This window comes from Populus alba, chromosome 7 (genome assembly GCF_005239225.2).
Source record: "Populus alba chromosome 7, ASM523922v2, whole genome shotgun sequence".
NCBI lineage: Eukaryota > Viridiplantae > Streptophyta > Magnoliopsida > Malpighiales > Salicaceae > Populus > Populus alba.
Window position 1 is genome coordinate 1497168 of NC_133290.1, and position 18137 is coordinate 1515304.

Consider the following 18137-nt stretch of genomic DNA (forward strand, 5'->3'; position numbering starts at 1 on the left):
ATGTAATCATACACATGGTAGCTATGGTGTTGCCTTCCTCTTTCTTATTTGCAGCAGTTTGTATAATTAATTAATTACTACAAAAAAAGTGTGATTATTTTGCAAGTCACGTTTGCTCCTGCCAGGGGTGAAGTGGAAATCATTTGTTGATGAGTTGATTAAAGGCATTATCCAATATTCTGAGAGAGTGATGTTGATTATAAGGAAAAAAAATAATAACAGGAAGAAAAACTTTAATTAATAATAAACACGGGTCATTATTTTTAGGAAAATCAAGATTTTTATCACTCAATTATGACATAGAAGTGTAGTTTTGTATCTCCACGAGGATCCAAGAGTGCCATGCAGATTGCAGTGCACGCTCCCTCCTTAGAGCCCGTTTGACATTCCTTCGGAACCTTTAAAGTATTGAAACTATATCATCCTTTTTAGCATAGTCTAGTCAAGAACAATTTATATTATATATATATATATATATATATATATATATATATATATATATATAGAGAGAGAGAGAGAGAGAGAGAGAGAGAATTCGTGGAGATTTGTTTTTTATACCTTGATTTGAGACTTGATTTCTGAGAGCTAAGGTAGAAACATTACTTTTTTTTTTATTATTGGATTCGAGGAAATCCATTCTCTAGAAAACGTATTTTATGAGCTCAGGTGAACGAGTAAAAATCCCAGCTATTCCAAGTTCTTACAAGGTAAAAACATTACTCTAAGCTATTGGAGTTTTATTGGAATTTCATAATTAAAATTGTTGTATCGGTAAATAATATAAAATTTGTTTATTTTTGTGTTTTATAAATGTTTTTTTAAAAAAATTTAAAAATTTTATTTTTTTATTTACTTTAAATTAATATATTTTTAATTTTTTAAAATTATTTTAATGTGTTAATATTAAAAATAATTTTTTTAAAATAAAAAAATATTATTAACATTTATTTTAACATAAAAAACAATTAAAACCACTTAAAAAAAATAAAAAGAAGCTAATAATCACTGAGCGATGATTTTTTTCTATTTTTCAATGATTGGAAGAGGGTGAGGTATGCCCCACCATTAGATCCTTGATGGGACGTAACTTGCTTCTATGATGAATCTATGACCAGATGATGGGGACTGTAGCTATAAAACTGATGGGGTTTATTTTCCATTATTCTATTTTGTATTTTCCATGGGATGTGAATAATAATTATCTCTATTTTTGAAGGCGTTGTGTGTGTTATACGGTTTCTATTACTGTTTCTACATGTTTTTTAAAAATATTAAATTAGTATTTTTTATGATTTTTATATATTGATATTAAATATAAAAAAATTTTAAAATTTATTTTTATATATTTTTAAATAAAAAACTATAAATATTATGTACTATAATTATAAAACACCCTTTTAATTCGAAAACATACTTCAATTATGTTGTAAAATTTGGATTCACCCCATCAATTCATTAACTAATCTAAAATTCAGATCGATTCAATGTAAAATTAAATAAAAAAAAATAATGCAATATAGCTTAATTCAAGTTTTAATATTTATTTTAATTTTTGTGATTGAAATTATAATCAATTATACATAATAAATTTTTTTTTTATGGTCACATCCAAAGTTCAATTTCCACCTTCAAATCTGTATTATTTTGAATTTTTTTGAAAAATAGAGTGGGCCCTCTTGATTCATAACCCCCTGGACATTTACCAGCTACTTAGAAGTGCACTATAAAGTGTTGTTTGGAAGACTTGTCACCCGCGTAATCCACCCGTGCTTGTACATCTTGTCTGAAAACTTTTCAGTGAAAAGTTTGAATTCCAGTTTTGATGTCGGAATTTTATAATCTTATTTATTTTGAGTTATTTTAAACTTCGATTTTAACTAGATATAACTATATAAGTACATAAATCGGAAAAATTGGATTGTTTGACTGAACAAAACTAGTCGGATTTTTAAATGTTTTTAATTGGTTTGACTTTCGTTTAAAATTTCAAAAAAACAGTTAATATCTAATTCATCAGAAATATTATAAATATTTAATCTTAAACTAATGCCTTGTTTGTTTTTATTTATTTGTCAAGAAATAATGTTTTGAAAATCAAATTTTTAAACTTTCTTTTAATTATTTATTATTAAAAAAAGTTAATCAATAAAAAATACTTTTTAATCAAAATAAAATTTAACTTGGTTTCTAGATAAGTGTTTTCTTTTTATTTTAGACGAAAAACACTTTCTAAAAGTTATGAAAAATTTAAATGTTATATTATTTACTAATTATATCAAATTTGATCCTCAAACTTTTTGATTCCTATATATATATTTTTTTCAATTTCATCCATTGAAATTTGATTTTTATATTAACTTTGATTGTTATTTTTATAGTTATTCTCTTATTATTTTTTAATTGAATTTTTTTATTCATCAAATTTGATCTTTATTTTTTTAATTGTTATTTATTTTATTTAAAATATTTTATGAAATGGTAACTATTATTATTTTAATTTCTTTATCTTTCAATGTATTTATTTGTTAAATTTAATCTTTGTTATTTTTATTATTATTTATTTTATTTAAAAAAAATTTATGAAATTATATTTTTCAATTTCATTTCTATTCAATTTTTTTTATTATTTTTGACACCAACTTGTCTCTCTGACCAACCTCATTCAAGCACAATTCAAGCACAAAAAAGAAACAGATCTATCAATTAACTATAATGAAAATAAAGTAATTCATAATGGAACATAAGATATCGGATTTTATGGCCACCAAAGTGCTTGAACACGTTTCATTAATTTTTTAATTGAATGTCTCAACTTTTTTACCTTTTACTTTATTTTTAATAGAGAATCTGACCTATCAATTTTGGACGAGTCTACACCATTATGCGTTACTTTGCAATAATTAGTATAATATATGTGAAAAATGTAGAATGCTGATTATATTGTAGGAGCCAAAATCTGCTCCGTATCTACAATTACGTGAAAACGGATCCTATAGCACCAATCACCATCTATTTTTTTTTTTTTTTAATGGGGGTATTGGACTCTTAAGCTTTGAACACAACTACATGATATAAATACAATACTTACCTTTTTTTTTTTATTATTAATAAAGGTGTCCGAACCAGCTTTCATGTACCTCGATTAATTTCACATACCTTAAAACTAACGACCATATAAGCCTCCAGTAAGCTTGAGATCTGCGAGACTCGAATTAATTACCTCTATAAAGCAAATATAAAACCTGATCATTTAAGTTACATCCTTCATGTTTAAATACAAGACTTACTTGATAAGCAATCACGTTACACTATAGGATATGTATTATTTTTTTAATAAAATATTTAAAATTTATAAGTATGTTTTTTTAATAAAACATTTTGACAACTTATTATCTCAACTAGCAAAATAAATTGGCTTTATTTGAATACATTAAAAAGAAAAAAACAATGATAGCAAACAAAAAAAAAAAAGACAACGCATTATTTGTTTTGGAAGATGATACATTGTATATAATTTTCTAGATGGTTCTCATTTTTTTTCATCTACTAACCTATTTTAACCATTTTTTTTACGCATAACACATGGAAAACATTATTAGAACATTGTTAAACCAATCAATGACTTAAAAACACAAAAAATCACTCAAAAACTCATAATTAACCCGAGATAAAAAATCTTCATAAGCTCAAATTTGTTTTTTAGGTGCTTTCAATGTAAAAAAACACATAATTTTAACTTTTCTTATCGTGTGGAATTATTTGACAAAAAAATTGAATGTATTTGCGGGTAAAAAACATCTCCAACGAGAACCTTTTCTCTTTATACTAGAATGCAATGATTCTTTTTTTCTTCACCGCCATAAAAGAACTAAAAAAAAAGTTAGTATTAAAATTAAAATTTTAAAAATTAAAAAAATTAATTACCTTGATATCTAAAACTAAAAAGGGATTACAATGAACTTTCAAACAAATTTCAAAGCTATCACTTATTTTACCGACCATTTTTACTTAAGTTTTTTATCTTTTAATTCATCATTCTAAAAAAATAAAATATGCTATTGGATGTAAATCTGGGCTTAAAAAAAGCTTAGTTATGTACAATATTCTATATTTAGGTAATCTTTGTAATTATTAGTAATTTTTTTTAAAAATATTTTTTCTTAAAAATATATGAAAGTAATATATTTTTTAAAATTTATTTTTATATCATATTAGATTTAAATGATTTAAAATTATAAATAAATTAATTTAAAATAAAAAAATTCAAAAAATCTAATTTTTTTTTTTAAAGAAAAACAAACTCACTACTAGTCTTCCTGTGGGAGAACAATCAATTTGAACCAAGAAATGAATTCCCAATTCCCACATTATCCATGCACAGCAAACCAGAAACAATGAAAAACCCAAAATTTCTCCAGCTGGACACCAGCATCCCCCTAGTATCCACAGTTAAAAGAGTCAAAAGCTAAAATCACAACACTTTTCCCCAACAAGTGTGAAAAAGAGCCTTGCTTTCTCATTATTCCATGGCTCCTTTCACTTCCACAGCACTGTAAACAGCTCATCTTTTTTACTGTTTAGCTGATGAAATGATAATTTTGTCAGAAATCTTACATCCATACAAGGAAAACGTAAAGCAGACCAAATCCCAACAATAATGATTCAAAATTTCAATGTGTCAGTCATTTTTAACCTCTTGTGGTATTTCTTCTTCATCAGCTTAACTTGGATTTCTACCTTACCACAGCACTCTCCAGCTTCATGAACTCATTCTAGAGCCGTGAAAATGGTGAAAATGAAAAGGGTAATGTAAAATGGTCCAATGGGGTTTTTCTTTTAGCTGTTTTGCCTTGAAAATCTGAACTACCAGTCCAATTCTCTCCTACTGTTCTCTTCTTCCTCCACCATGTAGCATCTCTCTCTCTCTCTCTATCGCTCTTTGAGTTAAGAGGTAAGACATTCTCTTCCTGGACCTCACATTTCATGAACTTAGTGTCTTGTTTCTGCAATCTCAAGTTCAAGAACCTGGCTCTCTAACTTCTGGAACCACAATTCTTTTCCGTGTCCACTAAAGAAGGAAGTACTTTTGCTTAGGAGAACAGAGTTTGTCTTGCAATTTCTTCACTCTTCCTGCCTGCCTATTCTTCTTTGTGGAGAATTCCAATCCAAGAACTGAACTTTCATCACCGTGTCTCTCAGCAATGCCGTCAAGGTGAACGATTTCAAGTCCCCTCTTTCTTTTTCGTTGGCCCCCTTGTAGCACTTCATTTCCTTCAACTTACTGTATTTCTGGTTTTAGAGAGGCAAAGACGTTTAAGTTTAGAGAGAGACAACTTTGTTGGTGTCTGAAGTGTATGTCTTTACTTTCTGTTTAATTACGTTCTAAAACATACATTAATGGCCAATACTAGTTCTAGTCTTACAGTAAATACTCTCTTATTCCTTCTCTTCCTTCTGTTCACCACCACGACCTCCACCACTCGCCAACGTCACCTCCTCCACCAACCTTTTTTCCCATTAACCACCGCCATTCCACCGACACAACCTCCCTCTTTGTCTCCTCAAACCCAACCCAAATACCCCTTCACTTCCACCCCAAACAACAAAAACAACAATCCACAAAAGCCCTTTTTCCCTACCCTCCCTTCACCCCCACCACCTCCTCCCACTTCCACACTTGCTACATTCCCTGCCAACATCTCCTCCCTCGTCTTCCCTCACCACTCCTCCTCTCCTCACCACAACCTCATTATCACCATCTCCATCTCCCTTTCCCTCCTTTTCGCTGCCCTTTTAGCTTTACTATCAGCCTTTTTCATCTATTCTCGCAGGAGAGCCCAGCCTTTTAGTCCTCAAAAGGGTTCAAGATCAGAAAGCCTCCGCCTTTACCCCCAAAACACTATCCCATCTGATGGTTCCCCAAAGATTCCAAAGCTTCCACACCGTCCTGGTGTTGTAAGCACAAGCTCAGAGTTTCTTTACCTGGGTACATTAGTGAACTCTCGAGCTGGCATCGATGATCAAGACAAGCCAACTTCAACCAGCAATGCGGTTCTTAAAACTGGTGTATCATCGTCATCTTCTTCACATTATCAAAAACTTGGGTCACCTGAGCTGAGGCCATTGCCACCATTGCCTAGACATAATTACACACCAACTTATAGAAGTGGTGAAGTTCTTGTTAGTTCAAGTAAAGAAGATGAAGTTGATAGTGATACCGGGGAGGAAGAGTTCTTTTCTCCGAGAGGGTCTTCTGGGAGGAAAGAGGCTAGTCATGAGAGTCCGGCTCGTGTTGATTCAAGTTCTAGAAGAGTGATTCAAGGTATTCAAGGAGAGATTTTTGGGTCTAGAAGTTTTAATTCAAGGACTGCTTCGTATCCATTATCAAATTCCTTTTCTCCATCAAAATCTGTTTCCAGCAGTGTGTCTCCAGTGTCTAATTCTAGCCATAGAAGTGGAAAATCTAAGTCTCCTGATACGATTATTAGTTTTCCTGCTCCAGTTCAGTCCGTTAAGCAATCCTCGCCGTCCATTTCTCCATCATCATCTGGGAGAAATTCAGGGGAGACGTTGAATTCTCAGGAGCTAAATTCGTGTTTTTCAGGACAGAATGAGCAGGTTCCAGTGAGTGTTGGTAAACAATTTGTTCCACTAAAACTGCCGCCGCCTCCACCTCCACCTCCACCATCGCGATTTTGGGAGATGCCAGTGGGGTTTAGAATGGCTCAGGAAGTGAATTTGGGGATTCCAGGGCCGCCAGCTCTTGTTATGCCTGCAAAGCCTGTTTTGGTTCAAGATCATGCAATGCCAGTTATGGCCAATGAGCAAATGCAAAGCAGTGGTAGCGTTGAGAGGAATGAGGAGAGCATGAAGCCGAAGTTGAAGCCTTTACATTGGGATAAAGTTAGAGCAAGCTCTGATCGGGCTATGGTGTGGGATCAGATAAAATCTAGCTCTTTTCAGTGAGATATACTAAAACCCCTTTCAGCTTTTTGTGTTTTTGAATTTTGTTTGATAGTTTCTTGATTTGTCAAGAAGCTACTGTTTTATTTCATTGGTTAAGTTGAAATGGTTTTGTAAGTTTGTAGAATGTGGTTTTGGTTTCAGGTTAAATGAGGAAATGATTGAGACACTTTTTATGGTAAACAATCCCAATTTTAATGTGAAAGATCACAATGGAAGGCGCCAATCCCTTCCTTTGCTGAACCAGGAGAATAGAGTGCTTGATCCAAAGAAGTCCCAGAATATTGCAATCTTGTTGAGGGCTCTTAATGTGACCATTGAAGAAGTCTGTGATGCCCTTTTGGAAGGTAAAAACAGAAATATAGAGAAGCCTTTTTTGGATTGTTTGAAATTATCCCTTCAATGCATTTCAAATTTGTTTATGCATGCGCTGCCTGTAGTATTGGAGTCAGTCCTACTGTTAAATGCCTGCTTTATTACCGTAAACAATGTTTGCTTCCTATAGTTTCCCTTCAGGTTGGCTTGAAATTTCTCCCCACGCAAAATGTTCAAAATATCTAGGCTTGAAGTTGGCACATATTAAGGGTTCTTTTGGATGATGTGTCACATTTCTTTGACCAGCAATAGCGACAAAACCTTTGGCAGTGGTGGTACTCTCTCGAGAAAGAGTCTTAAATTAAGGAGGTGGAGGGATGCTTTTTAGACGAAAGCTTTTTGCCTGCCACAAAGCAATTCAAAATGCTGAATGCTTTTAATTAAGTGACTTTATGTTATTGGTTGGTTAATTATAATTCTATTTGGTCCCTTCTTTGTAATATGCATTAGCAGAAGTTGAGAAAATAATAGTCTCTCTTTATATAACATGGTAATGTTAGTGCAAATGTAAAACCTTTGCTCATAGAGGGATCTTATTTTTCCCATGACATCGTTTCCCTTGTTCGTCCAAAGGGTCAATCTTTGTCTCTACTTAGATAATGTCTCCCTCTGCTACTGGAAGAACACTAATAACAATGAGGAGTGTGTTTTTGTGTGCGCATCATTGGTGAGAAAGAGCAATGCAGTTGCTAAACCTTTCGCTGATGTGAACAGGAAATTTAGATACTCTGGGGACAGAGCTTCTTGAAAGCTTATTAAGGATGGCTCCGACTAAAGAAGAAGAATACAAATTAAAAGATTTCAAGGATGAATCACCATTCAAGCTAGGCCCTGCTGAGAAATTCCTCAAGGAAGTTCTTGATGTTCCTTTTGCATTTAAGAGGGTTGATGCAATGCTTTATATTACTAATTTTGATTCAGAAGTTGAGTACCTGAAGAGGTCTTTTGAAACACTGGAGGTAATTCTTCATTTGGCTTGTAGATTTTATTTTCTTCATATATATATCATACGTGGTAATGTAGCTGATAATGAAAAGCAGGTATGCTGTTCTGTTTGATGCTTTTTATAGACCTTCTTACTTACTTTTTACTTTTGTCAAAATAAATTTCATTTTTACTTTTAATCATGGATGGTGGTGATCAAAAGGGCTGCATCACTCTTGATCTGCCAAAAATCAAGATGAACCTTAAAAAATTAGAAATGTTTTGATGCATTTTAGTCACTCTATCTCTCTTTCTCATTTTTATAGCCTTTTGCCTTGAATTTTTCATATCCGTTCTGTGTAGAATCTTTGCCCCTTCCCTTCTGCCTTGATCATGAATTGGATGTTTATGATTTTGCTGCTGCGTGATGTTTGTACCTCATCCTGTGATGGTTATTGCAGTTCAAACCATAGGACTGGCATCATGTTCTTAGGCGCCATTGGGAATTGCATTCCAAACAGTGTTTAATGACTTGTTTTTGCTTAAAATTAGTTTTTTCATGTTTTTGGATCATTTCGATGTCAAAAATGATTTTTTTTTAAAAAAATATTATTTTGATATATTTTTGAGCGAAAAGTACTTTGAAAAACAATCACTACAATACTCCCAAACACCTATATAGTCTTGATATTTCATGCCATGAAGTTGAAGTAGCTTCTGGAATACATTCTTGAATGTACAACTAAATGAACTTAACCTCTGCATAAAACACCTTGGAAGAAACTGGATGTGAGGTTTGTAACTTGCATGGTAGTGTGTAGTTCACGTTTAGCAAGTGGCCTGAACTCAATCTTGATAACTTCTTAAGCGGGCACAACTTTCTGAAGGCAGTAACGTCGCCAGCCTCCTGGGCAGGTAAACTTTCTTTATGTCATACCAGAGGGTTGTGACTTCCTTCACCAAGATCCTTGAGGATGGAGTGCTACCTCTAATTCATTATCAAGTGATTTGGTTCCATTGGGGAGAAATTTATAACACATTAGCAATATATGCCAACATGACCCAGTTTTCTCCCAAACACTGTACCATAATTTAGTTGGCTTCAAATGTAGAATGACAAGGATCAAATTGGGTTTTTCAGATTGTTCTTTTTGTATATATTTCTTGACTTGGATACCATTGAAGAGCTTCTCTTGCAGTTCATTATCTATTCTGCTTGAGCACATGGATTTCGTTTATCATTTCCTATTGCTGCAATCTTCCAGCTACTGCTCATGTTTCTTCCTTGTTCTACAGGCAGCTTGCGAAGAATTGAGGAACAGCAGAATGTTCTTGAAACTTCTGGAAGCAGTTCTCAAGACTGGGAACCGTATGAATGTTGGCACCAATCGTGGCGATGCACATGCCTTCAAGCTTGACACGCTTCTTAAGCTTGTTGACATTAAAGGCACTGATGGGAAAACCACTCTCTTGCATTTTGTTGTACAGGAAATCATCAGATTGGAAGGCTCTCGTCTTTCTGGTACAAACCAGAATCAAACAGCTGAGAAAACTCAACAATCTGCATTCCAGGATGAAGTTGAATTTAGGAAGCTTGGTCTGCAAGTAGTTTCAGGTTTGGGTGGAGAGCTTACGAATGTAAAGAAAGCTGCTGCAATGGATTCGGATGTGCTTGGCAGTGAAGTTGCAAAACTTGCAACTGGAATTGCGAAAATTACGGAAGTTCTGAAATTAAATGAAGAAATTGCATTGAAGGAGAGTAGCTGGAGGTTCTCAGAGTCCATGAATGGGTTCATGAAGAAGGCAGAAGAAGAAATTGTAATGCTTCAAGCACAAGAAAAGGCTGCCCTCTCTCTGGTGAAGGAAATAACTGAGTATTTCCATGGGAACTCAGCCAAGGAAGAAGCTCGCCCTTTCCGGATTTTTATGGTGGTGAGGGATTTTCTATCCATTCTTGATCATGTATGCAAAGAAGTCGGAAAGATCAATGAGAGGACCATATGCAGCTCAGCCCGTCCTACGCCTTCAAACCCAACGCTTCCACCAGTTTTTCCAGGTCTCATTGGAAGGCATCATTATGGTTCCTCTGATGATGAAAGTTCATCTTCATCGTCATTAGAACACTCCATGTGATTCTGCTGAATCTCTCACTGGAATGCTCAATGGAAGTTGGTGGTGCGTGCAGCAGACTATTTGAATTGAGTTTCTGCATCTAGCCCGTCACCGATTTTTTTGGCTGTCCTCCTATTTTGTACCTAAATATATTATTCACTCAAAAGATTTTGGATTTGTTTACTTCATGTGTAACATACCCAAGGGATCATGTCAGGACATAATAAAGAAGTAATGGCAGCATATTCTGACCTATCATGTAAATCTATCAGAAGCTAAATTAAGGTATTTTGTTCAGTGTTAGAAGCAGAAGCAATGTTGATCATTTCTTAAATACTGTTCTCTTATTATTCTTTCAGTTTTTGCAAGTCTAATGATAGTAATCACTGAGTCACATCACTGTGTTTGAACAGAAAATATGTAAGAGTGCTTCCAACTGCATCTTACAGTTTTACTAGAAAACTGGCCCAAGAGGGTTTTTTAATGTAATTGTTTTTTGTTGCTAATAATTTTGTTTTTGTAGAAAAAAATAAACAAATTGATACGTGATTTGTTTTGGCGAGTTCGATGATAATATATTAAATGATAATATAAATAAGATTTTCTAGTTGTTTTTTAGAAATTTCAAATTGAAAATTTTCTTAGGGTTAGGGATATGATTTTTAAGGTTTGAGAAACCTATCTTTTTAAAATATAAATTTATTATTTTTTTAATAGAAAACAATTTAAAAATACCAAGTGGGGATAATATAAACATTACTAAGATTTATTTGAGAGTGTAATTGCGGTTGTTTTTTAAAAGTATTTTTCTGAAATATATTAAAATGATATTATTTTATTTTTTAAAAATTATTTTTAAAATTAATATATCAAAATTATTTAAAATATATAAAAAATAATTTTTAATAATAATAAAAAATTAAAATTTTTAAAAATATAATTGACCCGCGTTCATGAAAAGGACTCTAAGAAATCTAAGAAAGTGAAACGCATTCCAAATGATCCCCGGGAAATTGAGTTCAAAATCTGTTCCAAACGGCGATAATACTAGGCAGAGGGTTGAGACTTGCAGGTTTAAGGAAATCAACATCATCAACTTCAAAAAAGCAGGGTGCCGCACCAGCAAATGCATAAGCATTTGAGAAGGTCAGTTCAAGCCTTGCGCATAAACAATCCTCGACTAATACAGCCATGAACGTTCCTTTGCTGTGGTTGACAAATAAAAGAGTTCTAAGGGCGAGTATCTTTGTATAAGAATGCTTCTCTGTCTGCCAATGCTGGCATGTCACTGAAAACCTGCCCTTCAGCCAACAATGCATCGGGCCTTTCCATACCCTCATTCTCAGATTCTCTTTTCTCTTCAGCTTTGTTCTTTTTTCTGCCTCTTCCCAAAGCAATTTCTTTTGCTCGGTTTCCGGTGAGATCTGGCTAGCACGAGCAGGTTCTCCTGTCCCTGAACCATGAGCGAGTTCCTGCTAAACGATGTTAAATTTACTACAGAGCAACTGTATCTGATGGATCAGCGGTCCCTGCTAAACGAGTTCCCAAAAAAAACAAAAAAAAAAAAAATTACTGAGTTTTTTAGAAAATGTAAGACTAGGAAAACATCAAGTGGGTTGAACTTGAAATGCAACCTGTAAGAGCAGAATATCACTGAAAGATGGCTTTATCTGAAGGCCATTAACGTTCTTATGAGATTAGATGAAAATTAACATCAAGATTTGTAGTTATTGCTGATTATTGTGAAAGAATTATCCCAATTTAAAAGTGAAGGTTGTAAGATTTGAATTCCTAACTGTTTAATTTTTAAAGGTTTGATACGAATTATCTCATAACAAGCACGAACTTCTTTTGAGAATACATTAGGAGCTAAGCATTGTATCTAATATTTACATAGAGATAATGGGAAGAGCATAATCGCTTTACAGAAATGAAAAATGTCAGAATCTAATGGAAACAGGCAAGCTGCTTTTCCATCATGGAAACAAGTGGAGTTTTTTCAGAGCCAACAAACAAGATTGCAAACACTAAAAAACATAAACGATAAAACTATTCATCTATGCAGCCATAAATAAGAATTTTTCTCAAACATGAGATTAAGGGTAGACACTAGGACTAATGAACATCATAATTGCATAAACCACAAAGTTTGACATATATTTGAAATTACTGCAGTACCTTCAGTTTTTGGGAAATGAAATACTTCTCTGAAAGAGGGTTTGTTTTTTCATCTAATCTGCTTTTCATTTGAGAACATATATATATACAAAATTATGAATGTAAAGATTACAATACAAGATTCAACCTATACACTAAGTATGGTAAAACATAATTGCTATAATAATATACACCCTATAAATCAGCACTTCCTATAATAAAGGTAGACTAATGTCAATCAGTTTTCAAAGAGAATTGAAGCATTGGGCTTATAAATCTAATTGAAATCTTCAAAACCAAGTAAAATCGAAATATTTCGATTCAATCTTCTTGATTATTCGTTTTTTTAAATCTTTAATTATATATGCCAATCCCAGTTTTATAATTATACTTCCATAACAAAATTCATCAATAATAAATAATTTAAAGTGGATGAATTTTTTTGTGAACCCCAAGGTAAAACGAATAAGAGTAATTTACATTTGTTTAGTCCCTATAGTTTGAACTCAATTTAATTTAGCCCTTAATGTTTCAAAATATATATTATGATTTAGTCCCTATGGTAAATTTTACGTTAATATTTCCTCCCCCCTCGTTATTTTAATCATACGCAGAGAAAGGACTTCTAGCAAGGTGTAATGAAGATACAAAGCTTGTACAAGAAACATTGTCGAACCACTTCGCCGATTATTGTTTCTATCTTACAGTTGCCATTACATTATACAAAACAATGGCCTGGTTGTGTTGATGGCAAGAAGATACAAGGTTAAAAGAAGTAACGGTGTCAGAATAAATCCAAACGCCGAGCTGAGAATGGACCCAAGGCGTTCTTGGCTGCTATTACTTTGCTGACCAGCAGCTTCCACTTAGCTTCTTCTTTCTTTGTTTGCTGCTGCATTTTTTCCTTGAAATGCCTATCAACATGGAAAGAGAACATTATCAAGATACTGCAGCATATGCATATCAATGCTTGATTTGAGGAGATGATTGAACATATCAGCTGCTCAAATCAAGCAAGTAGGCTATCATATGCTCCCATCACCCCAACCGAACAAGTAGAAAGAAGAATCCGTGAAAAGTTTTCATGGGAATATCAATGTCAACAAAGGAGCTTTAATGCAATCTTCAGTATGATAATGAATCTAGGAAAAAAAAGTTAATCAAAACAAATGAGCCTAATTTGTACTGTTACACAAACACAACGCAGATCTGACAAAAAGCTTGTCAGATTCCACATGGAAGGACATATTTGGATATTCAAATTCTTTAATGAGCAAAATAGGATTCCAGCAAGTGTAATTGTCTTTTGAAAACTGTGTTGTTTTGGCTTCTAGTATTTCCTTTTGTTCAAGTTTCATACTCACTTAAATGGATTTTGAAACCCTGAAAATAAAGGCATGGAGGCAAATGATACATGCAAGTTTCATTCTCACCTGCAAAGCGGAACCTTGCAGGAATCAGGCTCATCGCACATACGAGAATGCAGTTCGAGAAGCTGCCACATGCGTTTGCAGTGAATGCAACCACCTGGGACCCGAGACTTGCATTTGGAGAAATGACGAACTAAGGACTCAAGTCCTTTGCAGGCAGGAAAGTTGCAGGCAACATGGCTTCCTTTTAGCATTTTGCCACTAGGTCCAATTGTCCTACACCCATCCCTGCATATGTGAAGGAGGGCCTCCATTGCTTCATACAGTTGCAAGTATACTTTTCTCTCTTCTATTTTCCTCAGCCTCTCTTGTTTTCTCTGAAAATAAGTGAAACTCAGATTCCATTTTGTGAAGTTGAACTACAAAAAATATTACAGCTTGTACCGGATAATGTAAAATTTGGATCACACATTATGAATCACGACTTTGTATATGGGCATTGATTTGAGGAAAAGAAAATGAAGAAAGAAGGGGTCCAGAAACAGCAAGACCAACTGATTACTAGAGTTAATTCATGATAGTAAATATCATTTCAAAAGCACAATTGAATTTTATTTAGGCTTCAAAAAATACAAGGGTGGGAGACTGATGTCAAGACTACCAAGTAGACATTTCACTGAGGGGAACATGTTCCTCGACTCATCCATAACCACATAGTTATTTCACCGCAAAGCAAGCTGCTAGACTCAACCACTACTGCAGACTAAGATGAAAAGCCTTTTCCTGACTGGAACCGGAAGAAATTCCACTTTGAAGCATTTTTTTTTCTTAGACAACTTCTTCTCAAGGTGACATCCACCATATACAACGTGGCTAATGCCAATGTTTCCCAAAAAGCTGAATTTACAGGATTCCAATTTTAATGGTTAAATTAGGCATGTGAAGATCCACTAGTTGCTGCTTCCTCACCTTGAATTGGGATCATAAAAATAAAAGAATGAAAAACCTTTCATGTGCTTGCTTGTAGCATGTCATCTATGGTCTAAACAAGTGAAAACAACTTAAACTGCATGTAATTCTCCACGTGCTTAAAATAACTTGCTGCATATTCTATATTATTGTTCAATATAAGGATCAGGAATTGACTTACCGAATCTGCTTCGACAACAGATTCTACAAGCTCTTGTTCAAGGGCAGGGTTAGCTCGCCTCATAACTTTCCAACCTTCAGTTGATGATACAGATTTCAAGTCCTTCACAACCATACGAACACAAATTAAGGAGAGTCGTGGCGCATCGCAGCTCCTTGCTAACTGAAGCACGTCTATCACATTTTCTCTGGTCAGACAATCCTGCTCCAGAAGGTCTATACAAACTCTTTTCAGTGACGGGACAGAGTACGAGTGTGACAAAACCAACATATGAAGAACATACTTTTTCATCTCATCCTCTTCATAGCTGCATTAGAATATCAAGAATGGATATCTTTATTTAAATCAGAGTACCTTAGAACAGTGAAAAACCAGAAAGGGAAGCATTTCTATTTGAATCTGTTCCAAACAAAAAATAACAAGATTACATAACATTCGCTGTTACATCAGTGATACAGTCCCAGAGAAATTTATTGATGAAGAATATATGGAAAAGGATATTTGAAGATACCAGGATGAGTACAAAAACCGAATGAACACGTGGACAGCTTCACAAGGTACACCAAGAATGCTGATGTATCTAATTCCATTTTTAACTTTTGACTGCTGCAGGATAGTCCCTAGCACGGGCGACACAATACTCTGCAAAAGGAAAAGTTACAGATATTAAACCCAGCCACCACATTGAACCTAAATTTCTTAGTGATTATAAATCAACTCCAGGTGTTTATTCAAGATAAAGATTACGAATTTTTTCATTATACTGCCCCTCTGTCTCCATTTATCAAAGAAAACTTGCAAAAACATATCTTTTTATATTCTAGAGGCAACAATATTGAAACGCCTTAATGAATGCATCAGGTTTAAAGAAGATGGCAAATACCTATTTAATCTTTTACATTTCGATATATGAAGTAAAATTCCTTTACTCAAGCAGGCATCTTTGATGAAAACAATGATACTTCCAAGTAAATAGATATGTCAAGGAAGTCTAATTAACTCACCAAAACATTGCAATGAGCTGGAATACACGAGTTGCTCTCTGTGATAATATAGACATCTGAACCATATGCTTCCTTGAATAGCCTGTCCCATGTATCTTTTGTTTCCTTTGGAACAGAGCACCTCGCTGAGATCCTCTTACAATGGCTGGTTGTTTTAGATGTTGTATTAGGATAAGGTGGCGGCTTGGGGATGTTACGGGTATCATACACAGAAGATGTGGGAGCTTCCAGCACATTTAAAACATTGGTTGATTTGACCTCCTCAATCTGTGCATTGAAACATCCACCAAAAGATTCAGTAGCAGCACAGAGCCAAGGAGAATCGACATACGGTGAAGCCATAAGTTATCTGTGGTTTCTGCTGTGTAAAAGTAAAGTCTTGCTAGAAGATCTGCATGAAATTAAATTAAACAATCAAGCAACGTATAATTGTTGGTGGACAACAAAAACAAATTAAACGAAAATGCAGAAAAGGGTCCATAAAAAAAAAAAAAAAAAAACCCAAGAGAGAAGGGATTCGGCATTTACAGTAAATATTAATCCTACAACAGTCATGTATGAAACTAATCCAAATACATAGACTGCCTAAGTTTTGTTTGAAGATGGTATCATACATCGAACTATTGGCCCAAGATTGCTTCACAAAGAACGCCAAACCAAACTAAACAATATACAAATCAAAAGTTTAAGGTATGTCATCGAAAGGAAAAAGAATCAGTTGCAGAAAATAATAGAATAAAGAATAAACATGATTATAAAATAAAGGTAAAAAGAATAAAGAAAGCAGCATATATAAAAAATGATTAAAATAACATAATTCTTTTAATAAAAAGTCCAAACCTTATCAGTGTCCATTCAACCCTGCTTTAAAAGCACTCCAGCTCTCACAAAAAGCAGAAAATACGACAAAAAAAAAAAAAACTAAAAATTGCATTTTCTTATACACAGAATAAAAATAAATTGAAATAAAAAAATATCTGGACAGCAAAATCAAGCATTATACATAGAAAAAAAAAAAAAACCATAAAAGCAATAAGAAATGAACTTCAGAGCCTTCTGCAATTGCTTCTTCATTTTCTTTTCCTAGAATTTCCTCAGCAACCAAGCAGAACTAAAATAGTAACCAAGTAATGTACCATACCTTTAAAAGCTGGAAGATTCGCTGATCTTCTGGAAAGTTTTACTGTATAATACTTACATATACACTACCACTGTATCGCCAAAGCACCTGAAAAAAAAAATTATCCCACAATCTTAAATACTTTTTCTTCAAAGGTTAATCTTTAAGCCAAAGAATTCACTCAAAACTTACAAACTCAATATTTTTTTCCCGAGAAAAAAAAAACAGAGAGAACCTGAATGATGTCTTCTTGATCATGTGGGCATAACAGAAATGAAATTTGCTTATAGAAGAAGTGGGTTTTTTATTTTAATAGTATAGTGAGCTGATAGAGACAGAAGGAACAGAGAAGAAGCTAAAAGGGGTACAGTGTTGACACAGGAATAAGTGGACAGGGAGGAGCGAAGCAGAGAGCATTGAAGAGACGGGTGCCTAAAACAAGAGGCACAAATGATGCACGACTCTCTTATTATTTATTTGGACTTTTGAGTTTTTTCTTTTTAACAAATTTGGACGTGTTTGATTCAGTTTAGAGCTTGAGTTACCACAATATTAAGTTAACAGGATGATTGGATTTAAATTGGATTCATCAGTGAGACTCACTCGTTTAGTGTATGAGGTTTCTATTTAGGGCATAAAATATTTCGAGAAGACTAATTGGTAATTAATCTGACATTATTCTTTGAATGATTTTGGCTAGTGAAAAACCATAAATGGAAATGGTGGAAGGCGCCTCTCTATATTTGCTTTGACAGAGCTTATTGTGGACCGGCCATGCCAGAAAGAAAATACGATTTAAATCCCCGATCGATCAAGGCAGTTTGGATAATCAGTCGGCAATTTGCTTATTATCCATTTAAAAGCAAAGCAAAACAAAAAATTTCCCATAAATATTATTCCACCAATCAAATAATTGGAATTTCAAGTTTAAATCACTATCAAGCCAGCAAGTGATGGATCAA

The 18137-nt window shown here is 33.8% G+C and overlaps 2 protein-coding genes across 6 annotated transcripts; one reads left to right on the forward strand and one right to left on the reverse strand.

Annotated features, from left to right (window-relative positions):
* Nucleotides 1–4536: 4536 nt before the first annotated feature.
* LOC118059596 (formin-like protein 2) lies at nt 4537–10671 on the forward strand. Of its 2 annotated transcripts, XM_073410476.1 has the most exons (5): nt 4537–4951; nt 5075–6962; nt 7108–7310; nt 8053–8297; nt 9559–10671. In XM_073410476.1, the coding sequence occupies exons 2-5, from the start codon at nt 5398–5400 to the stop codon at nt 10393–10395; spliced, it is 2850 nt and encodes a 949-aa protein (XP_073266577.1). In that variant the 5' UTR covers nt 4537–4951; nt 5075–5397; the 3' UTR covers nt 10396–10671. The 2 variants fall into 2 exon arrangements, with proteins under 2 accessions (XP_073266577.1, XP_034928392.1); XM_035072501.2 differs by having other exon boundaries at nt 4537–6962.
* Nucleotides 10672–13184: 2513 nt separating this feature from the next.
* Nucleotides 13185–17641, reverse strand: LOC118059597 (BTB/POZ and TAZ domain-containing protein 3). 4 transcript variants are annotated; one of them, XM_035072502.2, is made up of 7 exons: nt 17411–17641; nt 17197–17283; nt 16056–16446; nt 15563–15693; nt 15052–15358; nt 13965–14278; nt 13185–13445 (listed from the first exon to the last, which is right to left on the reverse strand). In XM_035072502.2, the coding sequence occupies exons 3-7, from the start codon at nt 16395–16397 to the stop codon at nt 13316–13318; spliced, it is 1224 nt and encodes a 407-aa protein (XP_034928393.1). In that variant the 5' UTR covers nt 16398–16446; nt 17197–17283; nt 17411–17641; the 3' UTR covers nt 13185–13315. The 4 variants fall into 4 exon arrangements, with proteins under 4 accessions (XP_034928393.1, XP_034928395.1, XP_034928397.1 ...); XM_035072504.2 differs by having other exon boundaries at nt 17368–17641; XM_035072506.2 differs by lacking the exons at nt 17197–17283; nt 17411–17641 and adding an exon at nt 16896–17188.
* Between the last annotated feature and the right edge of the window lie 496 nt (nt 17642–18137).